Source organism: Amblyomma mixtum, chromosome 10 (genome assembly GCF_055824585.1).
Source record: "Amblyomma mixtum isolate Tamu chromosome 10, ASM5582458v1, whole genome shotgun sequence".
In the NCBI taxonomy this organism is placed as follows: Eukaryota; Metazoa; Arthropoda; class Arachnida; order Ixodida; family Ixodidae; genus Amblyomma; species Amblyomma mixtum.
The window spans coordinates 32,443,821-32,468,889 of record NC_143021.1 but is presented as its reverse complement, the minus strand read 5'-3'; the positions used below and the strand labels follow the sequence as shown (position 1 = coordinate 32,468,889).

Here is a 25,069-nt window from a genome sequence, read left to right as displayed (position 1 = left end):
AACAAACATTCCTTTCGGCACGTAGAACCGTTCTGCGGAACGCAGCCGCTAGCAATACGCTACGCAAGTCTGATGTAACACTGCCCGCACTGACAAATATTCGCCACTACCTAAATGTGTGCTTCAAGATAATAGTGCATCATTCAGCATTTACTGCGCGTGCGCAAAGTTCCCAAGGAATGCGACGATTAAAACTGCAGTCCCACGCTGAGGTTGTTTACGTAGTTGTGCAAAACAGTGCTGCTAGTTTCGTTGCCTTGAAACGCAACGTGGACGCTCCTTATCATCAATATCATATGCTTGTGCTCAGAAATAGCAATTTTACTTTTTTTCACACTACGATAACACTCAAATGAGCACAGGTGATGTTATCGCCTGCTTTGGAAACACAGCGTATGACCGGCGTTTCCCGCTATTATTGTGTCTGCGCCCTGTGATGTAACGAATACTTGATTTTAAATTGCTTTGCCTAAAAATACCTTCAGACACCACTTGCATTAGTGAAAGCAGCCGAATTTGCGGTTTACAGTCGACGCCGCCGACTGCTGCTGGCTGCTCTGCAGGCCGGTTCTCACCGGCACTTCCCTCTTGTTGTACGTGCGTATTGCGATGTAGCCATCCGTCACTTTGAGGCCACTGCAGCCAACACTACGCTCGATGGCTACTTGCATAGGGTAGAGCTGGTGCATTCGCTCGCCGCATTCGCCAAAATCGCACACATGAATCTTGTGCACTCGCTACGCATCGTCACAAAATGGACCTGTGGTCTGCAGTCGACCGAAATTTAAGACTCTGGCAAAAGTTCACCTCTGATTACTATTTTTAGTGCGAAGGTATCAAATGCAGCGGCTTGTTTTCTTTTTTCAATGTGGATAAGGTACACACAAGCGCATTTTTTCCAGGCGTGAAGCTTGCGCTGGGCCGCACAAGGCAATCTAATACCAACTGTACCCATGCTACAGTCTTCTGGTTCCCACTAAGCTCACTGTTTACACTAATACGATACGCGGTCATTGGTCGTGCTGGCGTTGCCGTCGGTCTAGCGTGACATACTGGTGCGTCTGCAATGGCATGTGCATATACCGACCAGCCAACCGACTGTTGATCGGCGTCGTATCGGCCTAGTGGGACCGGACCATACCTGTACCAAAGAAAAACTACATTACTCTTATCGGTTTTGCGAAATCAGTTGTCATATATAGGGACGACTGCTGCAGTGATCGACCGCGAAAATGCAGGGGACAAGCGGTCTCGCTGCGCGCGTTGCAGCAGCGATAGTAAACGACGTTGCTGCGAGTATGCCCTTGTCACGTCACGAGAGCATTCAATATGGCGGTCGCTGCAGGTGGAAGGGGCTTCCCGGTCTCAATTTCGATCGCATTTTTTTTAATACATTGCGCGTCCTGTGCACCCAAATTTTCGAAAGTGAATCATATGCTCTTGTATTAGTTGCTGAAGTACAAAACGGCAGTATGAAAAACGTCAATGTCATGTCCCTTTTAAGTAATTACATAGGTCGAAATGTGTCGAATAAATAACTATCACATTCGTGAAATTGGTAGTTTAGCTAATACGGCTGCGTCTTTCCATGCGGCTAATCGAATCAGATCATTACATCTTTGCAATATTACAATATCTGGACTAAATACTACAACAATTGTGCTCTACCATGTTCGTGATTGTACGTGGTTAATTTTTTCTAGCGCGAGCTACATTGCCCACAGTCTCACCGTTTCGCGTGCCCTCTTGCACGACCATACTGCGCAAGCGAGAGCAGCAAATGACATCACTACGCACAGCTGGACTGCCTCGCCGCGCGCGCTCGCCTTCCTTTCCTTAAAATGATCGCAGTGTAAAACGTTGGCAGCGCCAACGCCAATGAACACAATGACCGCCGACGGCCTATGGCTTCAGCGCCGCATTTCTGGCACAACATTGTCAATGCCAACGCATGCAGCGCACACCTGTCATTATCACCACAACCTTAAAGCATGGATGAGGCGCGCACTTTTCCAAGAGGACAGTTGTGCGCCTTCCCACTGGTTCAGGTGTCCACCGAGATGTGGACACCCCGCCCTTGCCTCACGCTACGTATATCCCGGCATAGTAGAGCTAAGCCACTACCAATTTTTTCTTTGATGAGTCAGGCTAACGATATTATTCCATATTAACTGTTAATCGCCAACCTAGAGATGTTTTCTTCGTAGGAAGTTGTCCCAAATGTACCGGCACGTTGTTGCGCTGCTCCATCCGCCAAAGACGTGTTACGGTCGGCGATTGCATTGCTTGCAAGCTTCAGCTCTGGAGGTCAGTAGTTGTTTTAAGCTGGCCCGCAGACATTTCATGATGGCGGCAGAGAAGAGGAGTGCTGGCGATGACGATGTCCCTTAAATAGCTGCTGCTTGGAGCAGCTCTGACGCTAGCGTTGATGACGATCTATAATTTGCTTCCGACAGTGACTCTTCGTTTGTGAGCTGGGCACGGTTTCACATCGACCCCAGAGCGACGATGACGACGACGATGGTGACGATCTGGGCAGCGAACGTGAACTAATGGTGAAACTCCATCGTGTTAGGACGAAGCAACGTCAATGCAATTGGAGCGTGTTAGAGCGTATAGGATCAAATAAATACGGCGCATTTCAGTACTCTTGAACCTGTTACTGAGGCGTACACTTGAAGAAAGCTGCCCTCAACAGCAGCAAATTTTTTTTATTAATAGTAACCATCAGCCTATGAAGTATATATTTGCAGAATCAAAATACGTGTAAAAACATATGAGAACTAAAAGATTGGTAACTTTAATACGTTTTTAAGGAATAAATTTGGCGATTAAAGGGTTAAGGTGCAATTAAGTACCATTAAACAATCGTAAAACAAGTCGGCCGTCCGGTAGCGACGACAGCGAAGCGCAACTGTGCGTATAAATACAACGTAACACCATGAATCATATGAGGAGTAACACGTAATGGGCCAAAACAAAAGCGAACAAACTTCACTCTCTCGACCTGTGTGTAGTCCACAAAACGTAAAATTTCACATTTAAACATGCATTATATTCACGCTGTATTTCAGAAATTGCTGCAATTCTAATGAAGGTTTACATTGTGAATTGCAGAAGCAATGCGCATAACTCAATAACCTAAATGCCTTAGAGACTTCAGCCACGTCAACTCTTCGTAAACCCCTAAAAACCTTCCTGTTGTTTCATATACCCCATGATCACCGATCAGCCAGGAATGGCAAAGCAAACCCTCCGTAAAGCACACTGGTCCTGTGCTCAAGAAAATTCATGTTTATTTGTGAAGTTCAAATCGAAAGCGGTAAACCACTAACCTCTCACAAGGAGCACCGAAATTCTTTAAGGATTTGGCTAAGTAAAAAAAATTTATAAATGTGCATCAGACTTTCAATGATGGGCCCTTTCGGACTGAAACTAGATGAAAAATTCCAAAATACGGCTTCAAGCTAATGCTCTAGCCACCCTTTGTACCTTACCTAGCCACTAAAGCAGCTTTGTTAACTTGTAACTTTTGTCTTAACTCCAATTTTCGCGTTTCGAAAAACTCTGCCATGAAGCATGTTTGAATGGATTTGAAGCGCTAACTGATAACAGTATACGTACAGTAAGTATACGTAACGCATTATGTTCATGTCAGAGTGCAAATTAATCTACAGACGAACAAGTTAGGCAGAAAAGCATAACAAATTCACTTGGAACTGTATCTGCAGAAAAGTAAGGTTTTAAAACACAAAAGTCAACATGCCCTACCGCATACGCGCTCAGCGTCGACGATGTTACCTATTCATGGTGCCAGCGGTCGCGTTTGCAACTTCATTCTCCGTACGAAAAGGTTTCAAAGAGAATTGCTGGTTCGCACAAAACAATTAAACTGCATCTACGACATTGTTTTCTATAGAGAACCGGTAAACCAGCCAAAATGCTGGTGCGCTAACGGGTTCAGCCAATGCGTTTAGTCGGCAAGCACGCTCACCTCAAAGCTTTCCCTCTGCACCACTCGCGCTATGTGGGCGAGGAGAATCGATATGGAAACCATGAGCGCAAAGGAGGATGCCGATACTTTAGGATCGAATGATTGTATTGGACTGAGGTGTGGCATGTAGCGCAGTTGACTTTGAAAGCAGCAAAGAATCTACCTGGTGGCATGTGTAAAGCTCCTGTTGTCACTCCAAGGCTCGTCGTATTTATGGACATTCGTAGGCGACTGAACCGTTCATAACGGCTGGCGGCGGGCTTTCATGGGTCACTTAGGAAAACTACATCCAATTATTCTTATCTGTAAAAATTAATTCTTTGGCTGTTTCTGGGTAAATAGAAGTTTTCCCGGAAGCAAAAATAATAATAAATTCTGCCAAGAAAACTGATTAAAAAAAAATTTTATTTACTCCATCCAAACTCGTTACGTCCACAGACACGTGGGCTGGTTGTCGCCGTTTTGAATTGACAGCCTCCGAGGTCCGGGACATGCGCAATGTGTGTAAGTTCCATGCAGAAACCATGCAGTGTATGCATGGTTTCTTGCTGTGTCAGCCCATGTCATGTGTATGTGGCCGTGGACATTATCAAACTATTTGAGTGGCTTTTTGTCTACGGGCCTCAGTATCCTTGCATTTCGTTTTGAAACAAATGGAATTTGAATATGAATTTTACTTTTGGAAATGGCCTGCACTGGCGATACCAGTATAAAGGCCGGCTCACCTGCAACCGAATGAGCGATTTACCGGCGCGTTGCAGGGAAAATTTATAATTCGGAATGCCGCAGCCCACCATCGCGGCGACTCAAATGCAGGCTTTTTCGCCTCGGTCGCAGGATTCGCTAGCGTTTTCACTTGCATGTAAAACAGGCTTGAGGGTTTCTAGTCTCTTCAAATTGAAACTTAGAGCGAATGCCGTGGCACGTCTACTATGCAGGGGAAATTCAGATTGTCCTCATTGGATCTATATGTGTGCCATGCGCTGGCATAACCGGTACTTTGCGGCGTACAGCATCGCTTTTGCCTTTTGTAGCTCGCAAATGTGAATAGAAATATGTCAGTCTGTTTAACCATCGCCTGCTTCGTGTTGTGAAAGTACTTAGAAGGCGCTTTCGTCCGCGATCGGACAAAAACGAATATCATTTTGTACCTCGTTAACATGTTTATCTTTAAGGGGCTAATGTCCAAAACGCGAACTGCACAAATAGGACGGCTTAAGAAGCATTCGGTAAATTTATATTTTGTTCATATTTTCGAAATGCGGGTTCCTTAATGATGCTTATACAACTGTCCGCGCAAGAAACTCCGGAAGAACTCGATATCAATGTTATGTCCGACTGCAGAGTACCCCTCTTTTTACTTTGGTTTTAAAGGACACCATTAATAAGTGCCGCCAAGCAAGACCATAATTTTTTTCTCCCCTATGACGCTTTTCATTGAACTGCGCACCGCGGCACTGCCTCCCAAAATATCTCTGTTATTCTGCCCTTTGTCTGTCGAACGCGGAGGAAACTACATGGCAGTTTTTTTTTGTTAACTTTAAAGACGGAGCTGTGTTTCAGCCCTATAGCACTACTACCCTCAATCCTGCAAAAACCGCGTGTATTAAGCAAATTTGAACTTTGACCTTTCCTAGGGCGGACCAGGGAGCGAAAGAGGAAGAACACAGCGCCATCCAGGCTAGCAAGGCTGCTCCGCTGGACCCCTTCCCCCTCCACGAAGACGCCCGTGTGAATCGTGCTTAACCTGCCAAAGTGGTTCAGAAGAGAAGCGAATGGGAATCTCACCTGACTTTGCTCGCACCTAGAGTAGCTTGACTCTTTTCTGCTGTGGCTCTGCTTCTCCGGTTAGCATGGAGGCTCACCCGAGGCCGTCCGGGTTGTCTGACGAGGAGTATTGTCATGTGCGACGACGGGAACAACAACGGACAAGAAGAGAGTGGCAGCGGGGATCAGCGGAGGCCGATGTCGTGGCTGAGAAACACACGCAACTGGAAGCACAGTGAAAGTATGTGCGGAGAAGGCGTCAGAAAACACAGATGAAGAACGGCAGTTGCGACTGGATGCGAAGGCGGCTTACCGAAGGCAAATATCGGAGGAACATAAGGGAGACAACCTGTAGGGACGACATTATTCATCCGTGAGTTTGTGGAAAATCCCGTTGGGTTTTCGTCAAGAAGCATTACCACTAGTTTAACTCAAAAAAACAATGTTTCATCAATGAGACAGAAGAAAAATAGCATAATCGCCCGATTAACTCTGCAACATGGCTTAATCGTTGGTCATTTAAAAACGTACTGTTGTTGTACGATATTCCGTGAATAAGGGAATTAAATTGTCTGCATTTTTTCCGATGTCTGAAGGACGACTGCAATTTGAGTGTCCAAAGTGTGGTATTTCTGGAAGCTGGTGAGCGCTACTCAGGCCTCGTTGACACTGTTTTCCGTTTTGGAATGCGCAACCCAAGGAAAAGACGCATGCTTGATTGGAATGCTAAAGCGATTGTTTCCCCGAAAACACAATTTACCAGCTTGATGCTTTGGTCAAAATATTTGTATGGCAAGTAAGTGTTCTCCGAACTGTTGGGTGAAATTAATGCTTTGGTGGACCTTGCCTGCCCTTATGATGCACAGCTGTGAAGATGCTCCTCCAGGTCTCACCTGCGTCGTCTGCGGGCACTATGTTGCACATTCTAGCGTATGCACTGCCTGCCAACGTAGCTGTTTGTAAACACACTCTCTACATACATACAATCAGCGCACTTCAACGTACAGAGGACAAAACCTGAAGTTGGCCTGTATTAGAAGAATACTGAATTCAAATGAAGCAGACTCTACATTCACTCAAACCGTCGCTTTTGTATGGTAGAAAAGGCGAATAAAAAAATGAAACACAGGCACCGTAATCAACAGCCGATATGGGAAGTAAATTTCGTGGCGTCTCAAGGAACACCTACACCGCCATTGACTTCGACGTAGACGCCACGATAGTGAACACGAGGGGGGGGGGAGATCTCTAGATTAATCTTGTTGTCAGCAATAAATGCCATCAGAATATATCCAGAAGAGCCATTCAATTATTTTTACTCAGGGCATACACCTCAAGGGGTGGCCCTAAGTTCCCCTTTAAACATAGGAAAAAAAACTGTTATGAAAAAAGAAAACGGCAATGGTGGAATGGCCTGCGGCTTTAGGAAGCGATGCTGTTCATTTAGGTGAGGCGTTGCTACAAGCCATAGTACGACTCGCAAATTTCTTGCAGCAGTAGCGGTAAATGACGTTTGTAGACTTGCCTGCTTGTTCTTCTCTGCCAGTGCGACGCGGCTCGCGGTGCTCATTGATGAGTAACGCAACGCAACAGTTCGAAATCTGACATTGTCGGCGCTGATGCATTGCGCTTTAGCTCGGGCCTTATTTTGGTGCACGGCTTCGGACTCTGTCTTCCAGGCTGTAGGCTCTTCGCCGTGGCGATGCGGTACTTCTGCTGGTGCAACCCGGATTCTCCAGGCCCTATATACGCGCAAAGCAATTATAAGCGGGCTGGTCGCTGTCTCCTCGTTGTTCGTAACCACCGGGAATAGACTAAACAATTAGAGAAAAATGACGCACGAGTTGGTCCTTTCGGTTTAATTGCGTCACCACAAAGATAAGGCGCTCCTAGAGCAGGCACTACACCGTTCGACGATTAACTGCAAAGGCACATTTTCCGCATTCACTCTTCAGACTCAATAACCGTTTGTCTTAGGAACTAAGTGGCGCAGTTCGCAGCATTGCACCTGGCTTTGGGACCTGAGTGAAAGTCGTCTCGTTCGTCACAAAGAAATAACAGCTCATGATTGATTAAACTGATTGTAGACATGAATAAAGACATGAAAATGACCACTTTCATTTACTAATACTGCGTGTCGTAAAGTGAACATAGCGGTTTGCATTTCACGGCAAACATGCATGAACTTTGTGTTTCGAAACCGTGATTTCAGGAGATACATCCAATAATTGGGTTTACATTACAGAGAACCCAAAACAATTCTAGTGTCCTAAGATCCCCATAATTTTTAGCATTACACCTTGTTTTTGTGGGATGCACCTTAGGTAAATCTTAAATAGATTTACCTAAGGTGCATCCCACAAAAACATAAATTAAGACTTGGGGAGGTTTTCTCCAGATCATGCAAATCCAGACACCAAAATTAAGTAAAAATTTGCTGTTATGGCAAGCTCGTCTGTAGATCGATTTACGCACAGAAAACCTGCACGCAAATCTTTCGACAAATAAAAAATGAGCCCGGTGCTGCTCATTTAGAGGTCAAAATGAGCTAGATTAGCTCTTAAGAGCCTTCTTTGTCGGTTTCAGTTTCGAAGGCCAGACTCTTTCGAACATGTTGTCATTTATTGGTTCCCCAGCGTTACTTGCTCATCGACTGTGAAAGATATGAAGATAGTGGCGTAAGATCTGAAGCCAGAAGACCACGAAGGCGATGGGATCATTAGCGCAGTCAGCGATGAAGAAAGGATTCGGCTCTGCTGCAGTGAACGTTAAAGCGTTTAGTTTTGCAATTTGGCAACAGCTTTCTGAATTTCTAACTACAAGCGATATAGCAGAGGCAGACCCCAAACAACAATAGCAACCGTTGTACGGTCGTTCTGAGTCCTGTTCGCATTTAACATTTCGATCCCAGTCATGAATTTACAATGATTCAGTGCAGTAAAACACATTGTAGTTCATATGCATTCCAGCTCGTCTAAAAAACAGATAAGGAGGCTGTCGCGTCAGTCCTTGCGACAGAGACTTGCTTGTTTTGAAGCATATCAGTGCCTCATTCCACAGTATGAATTTTCGAAATGGTTTTCTGTTGCATTCACAGAATAATCATTTTTAAGCAATATTTTTCATACCAAATCTGGCAAAAAAATCACTAGAGATCGTTTTTTGAACAAAATGGGCTCAGATTCTGCGTTTCGCATCGAAAAGAGTAAGATATAAAGTTTACATGCTGATATCGACTAAATTATTTCCATAATTCTTCATTAGACTGTGTCGTGGAGTTGCCCTATTATAATAATGATCTTTATTTGAACACCCCGTCATACTTCATGAAACGGGACAGCATTAAAAGCTGCGGATTGAGAGCTTGACAGCGCCATGGATCCCCTACATTTTAGCGTTACCAGAGGAGCGGTAGGGTTTCCCATTGTTCTTTGCAATCATAAAAAAAGGGAACGCAACCATGCATAAAATAAAATCCCAAGGTGAAATCATTATTGCCAGGAACTACAAAGAGCATGCAGCAAAGCAAGTCGCCGACATCTTTTGGATGAACGGACAGGTAAGAAAAAGAAAAACGTAAAACTGATCGCACTCGTTCAAAAAAAAATTGCCATCCTATTTTTTTAAGTGAGGAGACGACAAGTTCGCCCAGTTCTTGTTTCCAATTGCTTCCCGCTTCTGGTTGCGCATGCTGAACTTCGTTTTTTTTTTTTAGCTCTCCACTTACATCAATGTTTGTTTATCGAACCATGCCTACTGCAGTTAAAAATTGTGTTACTTACGATCAAGCGACATCTGTGAATATTTTTTACGTATATCATTCGGTCGATTATTCGCGTTTGGAGGCTACTGCTTTTGCATTCAAACCGCCATTTCGGGGCAGTGTTCGATGGCATTTGCCGAAAGAGGGATCCTAAACATCTTATGCGAATCGACGCTTTAACTTTAGCATTGGACATCACACCATTGTCATTCTTCAGGTCTTCAAGACTGTCTCTTAGTCCTTCAGCACTAACTCAAGTTCAGCGACATTCTTCTCGATTGCACCCTGAGTTTAAGCAGTGGATCTCTGTCTCACGCTGTGTTTGAGGTTCAAGTTTACGCTGAGTCAAGATTCATTTGGTGCCTATACCGGCCAGTGCTTTCCCGCGACAACGAGGAAGCAACGATGATTGCTTGGAAACCTACCAATAAATATGGATGAAAATAATACGCGCGGTTAGCAGATTGAAAACGGCAGATTTACTCCCTATGCTTTTTGCTGACGGCATTCTTTTATCACTGTTCTTTTGGTGGAGGAACACTGCTAATAATTAAACTTATCTCTGAGGCCCGTATAAAAAGTGGCGGCACGGCAGAATGTGCGCATGCAAAACAAAACATAGCAACTCATTATTTCTTGTGTCATTCACAAGCTATCTATGCAAATCTAAAACACTTGGGGGAGGGGAAAGGTTTCCAACCTTTCGTAATTATACGGTGAGCTCAACTAGAGCAGCACCGCAACCAATCAACTACATCGGGGTAAACCACTCTTGGAATGCCTAGCAATGGCTGCAGCTGCTCGTGGTTACCGGAATCCTTTCCCCGCATGCTTGAATAAAAAGCTTCGGGACCACCGTTCCAACGCATAGAGCGCCAATGATGCGAGGAAAGGAACAGACATGGCACAATATCTGAAGCCGCTGCTGAAGTTTCTGTGGATCCTGTCCTTCCATTTTTTCGGGCTTCTGCTCTTCCTGCCTCTGCTGCTCTCTCGCAAGGCTCGAGAGCTCTACTTTGTTACCTTCTATCGGCTGGCGATTATTCTCTGTGCCGACAGCTTACGCAAAATGCGGCGCCTGGCACTGAAACCGCTAGAGTCACTTGAGTCCCGAGACCCCGAGTTGAAGAGGAGTGGTGCGCTCAGGGTGCTGGAGATAGGAGCGGGACTTGGAGGAAACTTCGATCACGTGACGCGCCCCATCCAGTATACGAACGTTGACCCCAACAAGGAGTTCGGTCCGGTGTTCCTGGCGGAACTCAAGAAGAACCCTAAGGTATGCATGTGATGGTAGTTCTTCTCCTTTGATTTCTCTCCAGTCCCTACAGCCGCAGTGCTTTTCTGGCTCCCTTTCCTAGGAGTGACCAAATATGCAGACAAAAATGCAGACAAATGTACAAGAGACCCGAGAGCGACAAGATATTGTTACATCTTTCTGTAAGCACCTGAATCAAAGTCAATAGAAGTGGAGCTATATAACAAGTGTGCACAGGTATTTCGCATATAAATGGCCATCAGTGATGTAAAGGAAAGGAGGCACAATGCCTTAACAAATTAAGGCCGAGTTCCTGAGTCAGGCAAAGGCGCTAGCCTTTGTTTAGTGCTTGCGCTGCTCATATGAGGCAGCATATCTTCAAGAAAAAAGTTGATAGATAGATTGCATCTTATTCCGGGTTGTGTGAAATGAAACCAAGGAAATAAATAAATTACTGAGCAAACTCAAGTTGAGGTTGTCTCGCCGCAAAAAAAAACGTAACTGAGACGGATGGATGTTCAAACCCAGGGGTGTACTATAAATGTCATTGAAAGAGAAGAGAAAAAAAACTGTCGGGTGTAGCCGAAAACTCGGTGGAGGGATGAGGTATAGATATCTGCTTGAATGAATGACAGAAAAAAAAAATGAACGGGACTGATTGTAATGGTGATGATGCACTAACTAGGCACATGTAATCTGCTGACACTGGGAGTATAGTTGGCCCAGCTGTACTTCTCGGAGCCTTGGCTCGCTGGTTTAGAGAAAGAGGCCACTGGATAGTCTCTATGATTGGAGACTCAAGGCTTTACTAAAACTCGTTATAGAGGTGTCGACCGCAGCGATAATCCGCAGCCGGGCTAGACAGCCACCGCAAGTTTAAGACCGGGAGGCCGCGTCCCAAAGATAGAGCGTGGCCCGCCTTGCTCCAGTACTCGCTAAACAAAGCACACCCCGCCCTCAGCCAGATCGAATGTTTGACAGCGAAAAAGTAGCCCTTTCAAAGGTGCGCGCACGTGAGAGAGAGCTCCTTAATGAAAAACAGAGGTTTTAGAAGCGTGAATATTCATTGATATGCTACAACGTGTAGGAAATGGAGTAGGGGAGAAAAGATGGAAGAACGGTGCTATAAAAGAGTGCGGTGATTGAATACGGTTGTAACGCAATATTTCACTGCATGCTGGCTTCTTTAGATGAGACCGAAGTGAAGGTCTGTGCATGTACAGTAGGGTGATGAAATGTTCGGGAAATTTCGAGTTTGTCTAAAACAACAATAGTGTTTAAAAAAGGAATAAGACTATCATTGCACGTCGCTGCTTTCGCTAGCCACCTAAAGCACCTAATAAAGAGTCCACTGTGAGTGGCAGGTGGGTGACGCACAGCATGCATTGTTCATAGTGCACTCGTTCATTGTCGTAACTCGACGTTGGAAGAGAACATGAAGTACAGGCGCATCTGAGCCGCAGTTGTCACATTACAGTCTGCCTGCTTGCTTGGAACGGTGTCGCAGAGTGTTCGTAAATGCAACATTAAGACGGAGACGATGACAATTTTTTTCTAGATGACGCGGAAGTCCGAGTCGTAGTCTTGACTTGAGCTGTGAGTAGGTCGAAAGAAGAAAGGGGCAATGATGGCTTGCCAAGTCCCAGAGACGGTTCTTTTCATCCTTGATGTATCGTTTGGCTAGTTGGGATGCATTTGATTTTGTGAAGAGGCATTTACAGTTACGACTCTGTAGACTTCTGCGTGGCGCTTCGTCTGCTTTCTCCTTGATTAGGGTGCCGCAGTCAGCTAGAATATGTAGAGAAATTATACAGTGGCTGATGAGTGAAATATGAGTAGTTAGTTCGCTGCTTTGAACGTCCCAAAATGAAAATAACTTTAGCCAGCTTGCACTATGCAGGTGCCTCGCCAGTAAGCCATGAAAAACTGTAATATTCTAGCTGGCGAAGTCGGCAATTTTTAGGTTGCTTTACAAGAGCATTTTATCTCGCCTAATCAATGTCCGTCGACGTTCTCTTGTTTCACACCGAGATATCTGTGTTTATTTCTATTAGTGTGAGCGGTTGATGCACCACAGGTACGGCCGCTTGTGGGAGGTACGATTGACAATTTCTGTTTGGTGTCGAAGGCTGTGAACCCGTAGATAGCCTGTAGTATTCTTCTGAAGTTTCCTTTATAGATTTCTGCTCATCCAGAGGAGGCGTCCGCGTACCTTGAACAGCACACCAAATTCTGGCAGGCTGTTTTCCTACTTCCAATGTTGAACAGAAATCTCGCCACCTTTGTCGACTATGTTTATCGAGGTAGCGCTTAATGTGTCTTTGTGCCTTCCGCAGGCCTGAAGTTCCTTATGGGTTCCCGAGCGCAAATATTTCTTTTCGGCACGCCTGCGCATTGCACACAGCCTCTCGTATTCCTCGTCATTTAACGATACTATGTCACTTTTGGCTGTGATTTGTGTGCTTGATTCCAGACAATGAGCTAATGTTGAGACTAGTTCTGTGTTCTGGGTTGAAGCTGTAATGCCCCGGTTTACTGCATTCTTGTAGGTATCCTGAGTTTGTTGACTTAATAGTTTCGTTCTTGGTGACGTCTGCGCATCACCAGCGCATACGAGAATTGAGTAATGATCACTGCAGCGTGTTTCGAAGTCAGTACACCAGGATAAATTTTGAACAGCTGCGCATGTTGCGACGGTCGCGTCAATTCAGCTGGCAGTCGTCACGTTTAGGAGGTAGGCTATGCTGCCGTCGATTAGGGGCTCAATTGAATACTTTGCGAAAAGGCATGCTAGCTTCGCACCTCGCGCTCATCTGTGGGAGCTGTCCCAGATTTCATAGTTCGCTTTATGATCTCCGCAAGTAATATGTAGCGAAGCCTTTGGCGATAATAAATGTTCAAGCCTTGATATGCTAATGGCTTACCTAGGTCCAAATATTCCCCAATGAGAGTGTAGACTCGCCTACCAATTACTGTCAGAGCATACACGTACTCTTTGTCTGTGTGAGGCGGCACTTCAAGCTAGGCAGCCGAAATAGCCTTGCGGAAGCGTATCAGCAACTTGCTGACGTCATCTGGTCGCTGCGAATGAAGGAAGTGGTAGCTGTTCAATCGGAACTTGTCGCGAACGCACGTTTTTGATTCCACGATAAAAGGAAAGTGATAGATCACACTAGCTGTCGGAAGTCTGAAAGTTTCGACTCTCGACCACGAACGTTGCACTCAAATATGGTGCATTTTTCGAAGATGTTATGATTGGTTAGATGAGGCGAGGTTGTTGCAGAAGTCATGAATTCTGGGTGTGTTAAGATACGCACCTGTGGGCTGTAAGATGCTGACACCCACGGCACCATTGCCAGAACAGCTTCTACCTCAGAGGGACTCACTTCTTGACGAAGGGCTGTGGAAGGGTGTAGAAGACTGGGTTAACTTCAAAATAAGCGACGAGGTTGATGACTTGCCAAGCTTTATCTTAGCAGCAGCTGCGTAGGATTCTACAGTTGTCTTGTCTAGTTTAGTTTGTTGATCTTGTTCTTGCATCGTTGCAAAAATAAATGTAGTATCATGCTGCGGTTCATGACGTTTGGACGGTTTTCCTTGTACTAGTTGCACTGTCCGTGCATGTCTATAGGCTTTATTTATGGGACACCCTCCGTATGATGCGGGGTGTGGGCCATCGCTATCTGCGCATTTTGTTGAGCTCTCGACGTACATTCTTTGTGTGAGTTGCCCTCTCGACGTACATTTCCTGCGTATGTCTGGAGATGCGTCCATGTCTTTGGCATTTGGAATATTGCGTTGCTGGCCCAGAGAATTCAGTCAGAAGGTAGCTGCAAAAGCCCAGTGTAACCCACTTAGGCAGCGAAGAATTTTAAGAGAATTCGAATGTTATGGTGCGGCGACGTATCTCTTCGAGGTGTCCACCGTCTTCACGAATGCAGGCAGTAAGTCTCCATTCTTGACATTCTTGACAGATATCTTCAACTTATCACTTGCCACAGGGGAAATACCACATGACTGGGGGAAAGCACGCGTGGTTCCCATTTACAAAAATGGTGATCGTTTATCTGTGTGAAATTACCGCCCCATTTCAATCACGAGTACGTGCTGTAAGCTCTTAGAACACGTCATTACCACCTACTTCAGAGATTTCTTAGAAAGCCGCAACCTTCTATCACAGTATCAGCACGGTTTTAGGAAGCACATGTCAACTGTTACCCAACTTGTTTGTACTGTTCATGATTTTGCACAAGCTCTTGACATGAATGGCCAGCTAGATGTGCTGTTTTTAGACTTCTCGAAGGCCTTCGATAAAGTGCCGCATGGAAAGTTGCTGTACAAATTGGAATGCATTGGTCTTCCTTCCTGCGTTTTGCAGTGGATTTGCGCATACCTTATTGATAGGCAGCAGTTTGTTGAAATTATGAATTGCTCGTCAAAAACGCTGTCTGTCACTTCTGGTGTCCCCCAAGGCAGCGTCTTGGGGCCGCTATTGTTTTTTGATATACATCAATGATTTGTCTGATGTCGTTCATGGTGGCGTTGCTATCCGATTGTTCGCGGATGATTGTGTGCTTTTTAAGAATAGCACAGCACCAAATGATCATACAATATTACAAGCAAACCTAGAGGCAATTCATGAGTGGTGCACTCGATGGGGAATGCAACTAAATGCACAAAAAACAGTTCTCTTGCGAGTTACAAGGAAGAAAAATATCAGCACCTATTCTTACTTGCTTAACAACAATATTATAACAGAAGTAGAGAAGTATAAATATCTTGGTGTGACGCTAACAAATAAACTAACTTGGTCTCCGCACATATCCGCCATTTGTTCTTCCGCTATTAGTAAGCTGTGGTCTCTAAAGAGGAAACTTAAAGGTGCACCTGTCGAAGTTAAGCTATTAGCTTATAATGCCTGCATTAGAGCCAAGCTCGAATATGCGTCCATTGTATGGGATCCGCACAATAAGAAGGAAATATTGCAGCTCGAGCTAGTCCAAAGAAAGGCTGTCCGGTTTATTTTTAGCAAATATAAAAGGCACGATTCTCCTTCCTTATTGATGCGGCAACATACTATAGAAACATTGGAACACCGTCGAAAAATTAGTCGGCGCGCTTTTTTGCATAACTGCGTCTCAGGTACGCTGAGGTTAAACATGCCAGACTGTGTTAAGCCACATTGCACCAGGAAGACTCGACACACACACCCTCACTCCTTGGCTCCAATTTTTGCACGAACCAATTCCTATAAGCATAGTTTTTTCCCAGGACTACCAGTGAATGGAATTCCCTGCCTTCGCACACTTTCGCAGCCAGTGACTTTGTTAAAGAAGTGGAGCGTCAATTCTTGCGCTGTTAATTGTACTTCGCTCGTTATGAATTTTTTTGTGTGAAATTTGTTTCTGAACAGCTGTATGCTTGTTATATGTGTACTCATATTTTTGCCGCGGATGCCCCTCCTGCCTGGGCCATGTATATGTATGGTCTGCAGTATCTGCAAATAAATAAATAAATAAATTAAAATATAAGTCTCCTTGCTGAGTCGAGGCCTTGACACAGAGGTACGCATTCAAGTTTTCGCTTCAGTAATTGATAAGTACGTCCAAAATTTTCCTATAGCTTCCTTTCACGAGTATGAGACGGGGGACGCTACAACCACTGTAGCCACAGTTCTGTCACTGCAAGCAGACGGTTCGCGGCGGGCAGCGTCGATGTCGAAACCATCAGGCTTCCTTCCTTGTTGAGACGATGTCTAAGTAACTTATCTTGGTGCGATATCACAACTGCCGTTGCCACTACGTTTGGGTTGGCTTTTCGTAAGTCTCCGCCTTCTTTTGTAGGCCTGGAGATGACACGAACTCTAGCACCACGTTCTTTCCTATAAGACACGAGAGTAATTGCAGTCTGGTCCTTGTCCCCTGCATTTTTCCCAAAGGATCGCCGCTTGCGCCATCTTTTCACACTCTCTTGTTAGCATGTTCATGGGCTGTGGCCGCGGCTGCCACTGCTGCTGTCCACGCTGTGTTGTCATTTGCTAGAGTTGCCATGAGTCCAGCATCGGGTGCAGCCAGTGATGGGCTGTGAGGGCGGGTACGGCGCAGAGCGCTTCTTGCAGTGGACCAGGACCCCCAGATAGGCGCACGATAGATGCACAACAAAGACTTACTCGTGTATAGCACAAAAGTACAACGAAACTCAAATTTGCACCTCCGCTGAGAGAGACAGGCCGCTAACCAGCCTCTTCCTCGTCTTCGGAAGGTGCGCGGAGGTCATATAATTGCTCCACCTCCTCAGGAAATCAGAAGAAACAAAACGAGAGAGCAGAACACTTTCTCTGATAGGGCAGCTTTGAGCTCGTCGGCATCCATTAGCTCTTGAGGAGCGAGCGCATGCATGGCACGCGAGCACACCGACGAACGGGGTACACTCGGACACTGTGGAATGCCTCGCCCTGTGGCCCACCCGCGTGAAATCATTACAGATGTTTCCTTCACTCGCTTAGTTACTTCACTCGCTCTCCCTATAAGACAACCCAAGTAGGCTGGATGTCTGTTAATGAGGCTGCATTTGATTTTCAATCATGCAATACCATACAGAAGTGGGTGTTTTACTGAAAGTGCCGCCTATGAACAGCTCCCGTCATGGCCGTAATCGGACTCGCACTCAGTTGCTCAATGTCGCAGCCACTGGTCCAGAGCTGCCTGGAGAGAGCAAATACTAATCGAGAAACAATTACACCCGCCATAACTTTAGTGAGAAATGAAATGGCTCGGACAGTACCTTTAGCAGAGAAATGCAAGATAAAAATAAAACCCGCCCCATATTTTTGCATTTATTTCTTTAGAAGAAATTCAGTTTTGACGTTGAGTAAACAGACTTTTTTATGAAGTCCAGCTTTTCATTTCTGTATTCATTGTAAACAATTCAGGCTCAGTTTGTCAGCTGAATTGCGATGGCTCCCGTCCCATTACCGCAGCTATTTCGGTAGAGGAAGGCTATTAGCAGTAAAGCATTGCTTCTAGTTGCTTAGTGGCTCAATAGTTGGAACAAAATCTTTTTACAGTGATTGAATAGTCAGCAATTCGTGCGAGGAGAAAGGCAAAGCACTGTCTACACCTCCGGCTGGAGCCACAAATCTGGAGCAAATAAGTTGGCTACGGCTCCAATGTGAGGATGCGTTTTCGCTTAAGTGATTCTACAAACACAGTCTGTAAAATTAAATTCAAGGATGTACTTCTTATGAAGCTTACAGTATTTCATCCCGGAGCGAATTTTAATTATAAGACACCGATCACTTTGAAAAACCAGGCCTTGGGCGCGGGATGATCAGATTTCCACGTACCGCGTTACAAGTTTTTTGCTTCATTTATTTCTTTTTGGAAGATATAAAGTTCTTGCTAATTCAGTTACCACTCTTTCAGCCAGAAATTTTTCTAATTCAAAGCATTTATTTTTAAAGAGCAAGCTTTAACCTGTCTAGAATTTCGAGAACCTGAACTCGTAACAAACGCTGGTGTAGAACAAAACACCGATGTCCAAAAAGTGGGAAGTGCACACCAACCCCATCATGACAGTGCTAATATATGCGACACAATCTTCAATGATAACGGAAAGCTAACGAGATGCTAGCGATGCTAAAAAAAGTGCTTCAGGAAGATTTTCCTTCCAAATCTGGCGGGTTCCAAAAGGCAAGAAAATGCGCTTCCGAAGAAAGGCGTTGGCTCTTTAGCTTGTCACCGCCTCATTAGTCACATTTTTGTTGTATTCAGCGGCGTCCAGAATTGCAGCATACCCCATGGACGTCTCGCCATCTTTAATCCATCCCCTATATTGTTTCAGGGAACGGTAGTTTTAAAAGCGCGTTTCGATGACGGTGAGATGAAGCGGACCGTTTTCCCACTCGCTCCACCAAAAGCAGTTGCCCAGCTTCGTATCCGAATTACCGGACTTTCACCAGCTTTTTTCAAATAACGCAGACGAGGCGACAAATCGGAGTAACATGCATGCGATCTGTACGTTGTTCGTTGCCAATAAGACCTTGCACCATATGGACGGCTCCAGGTGCTTTGGAGGCGACCAAGCAGCGCTTATAGGTAACTTTACAGTGCGTTATGACACTGCTTTGAACACAAAGCTCCTTTAGGAAATTTCGTTGAGTTCTATTTTCGTTTGGGCGACGACAAGAGCCGACAGGAGTTTTTTCCACAATTTTTGGATGGTTTCTACAGGCGCTGAAATTGAACTGACAAACGTCAAAACCGTCATACACCGTCTTTCATTTTAAGTGCACAGTACTCCTTATATGTAAATATCCAGGACACTAGACTTCTCAACCTTTAAAGCTTTAATGCATACCGCTCTGATGTATATTCAACCTCAATTCAAAGGTCTTGCGCTTTGTTTTTGGCTAGTTTACTTTTTTTCCGCGCTTTTTCTTTCTGCCTTTTCCGCCCAAAAATCCTTCCTAAAGCAGAGTGCCATGTCACCGCTGTTTCAAAGCCACCAGAATGGCTAACTTTCATTAACGAGACTCTCTCTCATCGGTACCAAACCTGCCAGCCAAATTATCGATGCGTTCAAGGTTGTCTTTAAGATCAGAGCTTGGAGAGTATCATGCCGCATAAGCGTACTGTAGTATAGAACGAACGTTTGACTTGTCAAGCTCTTCTTTTGCTATCGCTATGACTTTGCGAAAATGGTGTAAAATAAGGTTCAGCCCTCTAGATTACTTTAAAGCTAGATGTCTTATACATCTATACAATGCTAATGTTTTGGCCGGTATACCCCCTATTGCTGTAAAATTTCAAGAAGACGCGTGTCATGAAGGAGACTACCCTTTCATGCAGATGCCTTCGGGTGACGATGTGAGCTGAAATTTATAACTACTGGAAAAACAACTATGAATTCAGATGAAATCGTTGTGTACGCTTTGCACGAGTAATTGTTTTCCCTGCCTGGTCGAAAAAAACGGCAGCACTGTGTAAAAAGTAGAGCAAAATTTTGTGTAGTTTTGTCACAATGACCGATAGTTTTTTGTTTCTGGTAGTGCTTTTTGTAACACTGCAGTTATTTCTGTGGCATGTTTTTGTAGTAACTACAAAAATTCATATTCATACAACAAACATTTCTCTTGTTACAACAAGTTTTTGGTTGAAAACATCGCTCAAAGTGTATTGCGGCGACGGAAGCTTTTGTGTTGTTTTTAGAGTGGTCACACAGTTCCAATAAATAAACATGCCGTTTTAATCTAGGCAAGCAATTTCTGACATCAACGACAGCAGCAGTACGCAGAAAAAGCCGTATTATTTCGATGAAACGGTATCTTCACGGTATCCAAGCATTTGCAGGCCTCCAAAATACCGTCTGGAGAATTCCAGCAATGGTCGTGGAATGGCGCCGCTTATTCAAGCAAGCCGGCCAGGCATAAACCATGTTGGCAACTTTGCAAAAATATTCCTTCGAATATTCTGATCACGATTGAGATCATTGCTGCCAATTTACAAGGCAGCACCGCCGTGGAATGTGTGCTGCCTAGTTGGGGCGTCTTCGAGTCGAATGAAGCTTATATTTTATTGCTTCTTATTAATGTCTTCTCCAGGTAGAGCTTGAGCGCTGGCTCCACGGCTACGGCGAAGACATGGCAGAGCTGTCCACTGGCTCTTTCGACGTGGTTATGTTCAGCTACTTGTTGTGTTCCGCCAGGGACCCAAAGAAGGTGCTTGAAGAAGTCAAGCGAGTGCTCGTCAAGGTACGTGGGCCAGTAAACTAATTTTTATTGGCTTCATAATATATCATGTATACAAATTTCGGACGCTGTAATAATTCATTACAACTTGCGCTTCAGTAAAAAGGAGAGGTCGACCTGTGGGTAAAGCTATGCTGGGAAGCGGTAAAGCAGAAGTCGGTGTGAGGGCGGGCTCGCAGTCGGAAGACGTAGGAAGATGGAAGATACAGCGGAGGTGGAAGCCCCTCACGCGGGCTGTAATCTGTCTGGACACTCAGAGTGCCGGTGGTAACGGCGCCATCATGGCTGAAAGGCTGGGAGCGTCACAGCAGTGCGAGTCCTCGAGGCAGAGGAATGCGCTCGACATGCGCGTAGCTGCGCAGGAGAGGCTCCCTCTGTAAGCTGTGGTATAGCATGTGGTAAGCGGTAGGTATAGGCCGCGGTTCGGCACCGAGCGCAAACGCCGTGGCGGAACAGTCGGTTTCCTGACAATAGCGTGGCACCTACGGAGCCAAAACGCGGCGGATCATCCTACGCAATATAGTCTCCGTTTTCGGTTTGTAGGTATCTCTTAAAGTATTGCCATGGGTAATATCTTTATTTCAGTATTTAACAAAAAACACAGTCCACTTTCAACATTGAAAGCCAAGAGAAAAAACTGTTTCCTAATCTTCACTATACATTCCTAGTAATAACAGCTTTCTTTACTGGAAGGAATTTGCGACGCACTTCTGTTCATATGAAGCTTGCGCAGTTTGGAGCTACATGCATCTTGCCGCTGCGATGCCTTAGAAGGCCGACGGGTTAGTTTCGGTTTCCGCTCCCTTTTTTGGTCTTTGTTATGATTGGTAGAGGGGGCACTATGACGATCTTAAGTTCGCGAGGCGAATGCGTTTTCACGCCGATTTAGCTGCCTCTGAATGCGAATGACTAATTACTAATTAATGGTTACGGCATACTATGCAACGATGTATTCAATGATTTTCGTAACAGCGTATTACACCAGTGATGACGTCGTAAGATGATTGACAGCTGCAGTGTTACAGTTTTCGTGGACATACGGACAACGATGAGCCATTAAAGGCTTTCGCCGAAAAAAAGTCGAAATTGAATGTTGAAATAGTGCGCATGGCAAGCAATAGCAGGGAATTGAACAAAATGAGTGAAAAAAGAAAAGCTAGAAATGAATTGAAACGTATTTGGTGGATTAATCTCAAAATCGATTTCATTAATTTCGAGTAATTAGTAAATTAATAAGAAGAAAAACCAATGGAGGGTTGTATGGTTTGCATGGGTATAAGTTGACGGAAAAGCAATTAGGGCATTGAATTTGAACAATGAAATGGGTTAATAATGATCGAACGCTATGGTTAAGAATCGATAATTAGTTAAATAATTAAAAGGAAAAGCAATGGTTTATAGATTGATTTGGACATGTTTACAGTAAGCGGACGGGAAAGCAATTAAGGTGTCGAATATTGCACAACGAAATATGCAATCAATCATCGACCAACAATGTTAAAAAAATGGATGTTAATGATTTGATTTATAATTGAGCATTTCACCGATAATTTGTCAATTGGTCGATAATAAATCATTCCGCTGAAAATAATTCTTTGATCAATAATTGATCGACGCGGTTACCATGGCGTCGCGTGACGTTACTGTGACGCCAGAGGAGGGCAACCGCCGCGATGCCTCGGTCAGCCGCCGCGCGAACGTAGTTGCCATGGAGACGAAGGATTTCACGCACGCCTTCTTGGAATGTGGCCACCGTGACGTGAGAGGCGCGGAGAAACTGGGCGGTAAAACCCTGCTTGAAGATTAGTATAGGACCCCTCCACTTCGGCGCGCCTCTCGTATGCCACTCGCACTCTCGGCGCGCGCGTGCTGTGTGCGTGTGTGATTCGTCATGTGCAAGACGCCTGCATCGTCAGATAGTGGAGCTTCCACTTCCAGAATCTGAGAGAGGGAAATAAGATCAAAGAGAGGCAAAGAGCTGCGACCAGGGCCGAGTAGAAGTCAATGCTTTCGCATCCCTTCAATGTGGGTAGCCGCAGTGATATGCAACTTTTTTTGTATTTTTTATGCTTAATAGCTCACCAATTTTATGTTGTATTTCACTTCGTGTATCTCACTCCTCAGTCCACTGCTCTCGCTCTTGAAGGTGTGCGAAAGAGATATATTTTATAGCCGCCGTGGTGGCTCAGTGGGTATGGTACTCGGCTGCTGACCCGAAAGACGCGGGTGCGATCCCGGCCGCGGCGGTTGAATTTCTTTGAAGGAGAAATTCTAGAGGCCCGTGTACTGTGCGATGTCAGTGCATGTTAAAGAACCCCAGGGGGTCAAAATTTCCGGAGCCCTCCACTACGGCGTCTCTCATAGCCTCAGTCGCTTTGGGATGTTAAACCACATAAACCAAACCAAACCAGATATATTTTGTACGTTTTGGTCCATTTCGGTAGTTATGTATCATGTCACTCTTTGCAGGTTAACGAATGCCCCGTATTCTTGAAAAATGAAATCATGGGCTCACTGATATATGCCTTTCACGCACCTTCTAGTGTTGCTAGATATTTAGCATTGCATAGAAGGGGCACTTCCACTATAGCTGATGTAGCATATGTAATAAAATTGCGCGTAGTTTCCTTATTCGAGGAGCGATTGCTTCTTTCATATTTTGATTCCTGGTGATCCGTTTTGTATTCTTTAGCTTACGCAAAGTGCTGCTTTCAGAGCGTGTTTTGAACCAACTCTATTCACGGTGGTATTGAGTGCACATGAGAAATTGAAACCCAAACTTCTCGAGCGTTCTATAGGTTTTGCATATGTTTAGCGCCTCGTGGTTTAGCATATACATCGATCTTATCATCTTTCCTTAGCATAGCCCTTATCGAGAAAACTTTTTTCTCCAGATAATATGTTACATTTGCACGAAGATTTTCACGCCGTAATCTCTGAAAGTCCTGCGAAGGCAAAGCGAAATCAGTTTGAAAAATTCTAACAGAGGAATTCCATACTCACCAGTTACCAGTTCATGGTGATTTTATTTTATACCTTGAGTAAAAAGCCAAATTGTTCTTCCACGACATGTATGAAAGAAAAAAGTTGCTTGACCGATCCTCAGTAGATCTTTCTAGGAGTGACAGGGACTTCCTTGATTTCATTTTCTATTATAAGTGTTAGCACCCGATGGAAGTTTGTTTTCTATAGACTGCTCATCCAGCGCGGGGATTTATGTTTTGTACAAATACCTTCCCAAATATATTAATTAGGCATTCACTATATACACAGCGCACTGTGCGTCTTACTCCTCACTGTATTTCCTATCAAAGTGATTCAAAAGCGATGAACTGTTCTCTTTACGCTGCTAAGATTGTTTTACAAGATCGTCTGGATGTCAATGAATTCCTCTAAAAAGTAAAAATTAAGTGAGTTGATTTCAGCTTAAGTGAAACCACCATCTGCGCGACTGGTCAGCAGTTACTTATTACAAGCTTGCTTGAGCTTTTTTTTTGTTTTGCTAAATTCACCAGTCTTGTACGATATTCGAGTCGACAAAACGTCTCATCAGCGCATGTATGGTAACAATTCAAAGCATGAACTGCCGAATAAACCGTTAAATATCAATCCCAGGGTGGACACCTGATCTTCCTGGACCACGTGGCCTGGCCAAGAGGCACATGGCAGCGACTCCTGCAGCATGTGATGACACCGCTGTGGTCTTTCTTCTGCTGCAACTGCCACCTCAACAGGGACTCTAGAGAGCTCATCGAGGCTGCCGGATTCTCACAAGTTACCACCCATTATACTTATGTTCCAATGGGGATCATACTTGACCACCAAGTTTATGGATTCGCCGTGGCATGAGATAGCTAATAAATTTTTCCTTTACCATACAATAATATCGGTGGCTAGTGCATTTTATATTGCTAAATGTTTTTCTGAAGGAAGTAAAGGCCCCGCAGCGATGGCTCAGTGGTAACGGTACTCGGCTGCTAGCCCGAAAGACGCGGGTTCGATCCCTGCCGTGGCAGCTGAATTTCGATGGAGGCGAAATTCTAGAGGCCCGTGTACTGTGCGACGTCAGTGCACGTTAAAGAACACCAGGTGGTCGAAATTTCCGGAGCCCTTCACTACCGCTTCTCTCATAGCCTCAGTCGCTTTGAGACGATAAACCCCAATAAGCCAATAACCCAAGCCAAAGGAAGGAAAGAATGGCCTTCGGTAATTCGTATATATATATATATATATATATATATATATATATATATATATATATATATATATATATATATATATATATATATATATATATATATATATGTAGAAGAATGGGTCACAACATTTCAATTATCTTCATTTAATACCGACAGTTTCGGACGGAGGACCGTCCTTCCTCAGGGTATACACACCCTGAGGAAGGACGGTCCTCCGTCCGAAACTGTCGGTATTAAATGAAGATAATTGCAATGTTGGGACCCCTTCTTATACAAGTCTTCCTGGCCCATTGAACGACAAGACCTACTGCAACTACATATATATATATATATATATATATAT

General features: G+C 44.6%; 1 protein-coding gene across 1 annotated transcript; it reads left to right on the top strand.

Moving 5' to 3' along the window:
• The first annotated feature begins 10,425 nt into the window (after window positions 1-10,425).
• Window positions 10,426-24,376, top strand: LOC149325551 (thiol S-methyltransferase TMT1B-like). The gene is made up of 3 exons (XM_089563855.1): window positions 10,426-10,800; window positions 20,381-20,530; window positions 24,143-24,376. Exons 1-3 carry the CDS (start codon window positions 10,426-10,428, stop codon window positions 24,374-24,376), a joined length of 759 nt encoding a protein of 252 aa, XP_089419981.1.
• Window positions 24,377-25,069: the final 693 nt, after the last annotated feature.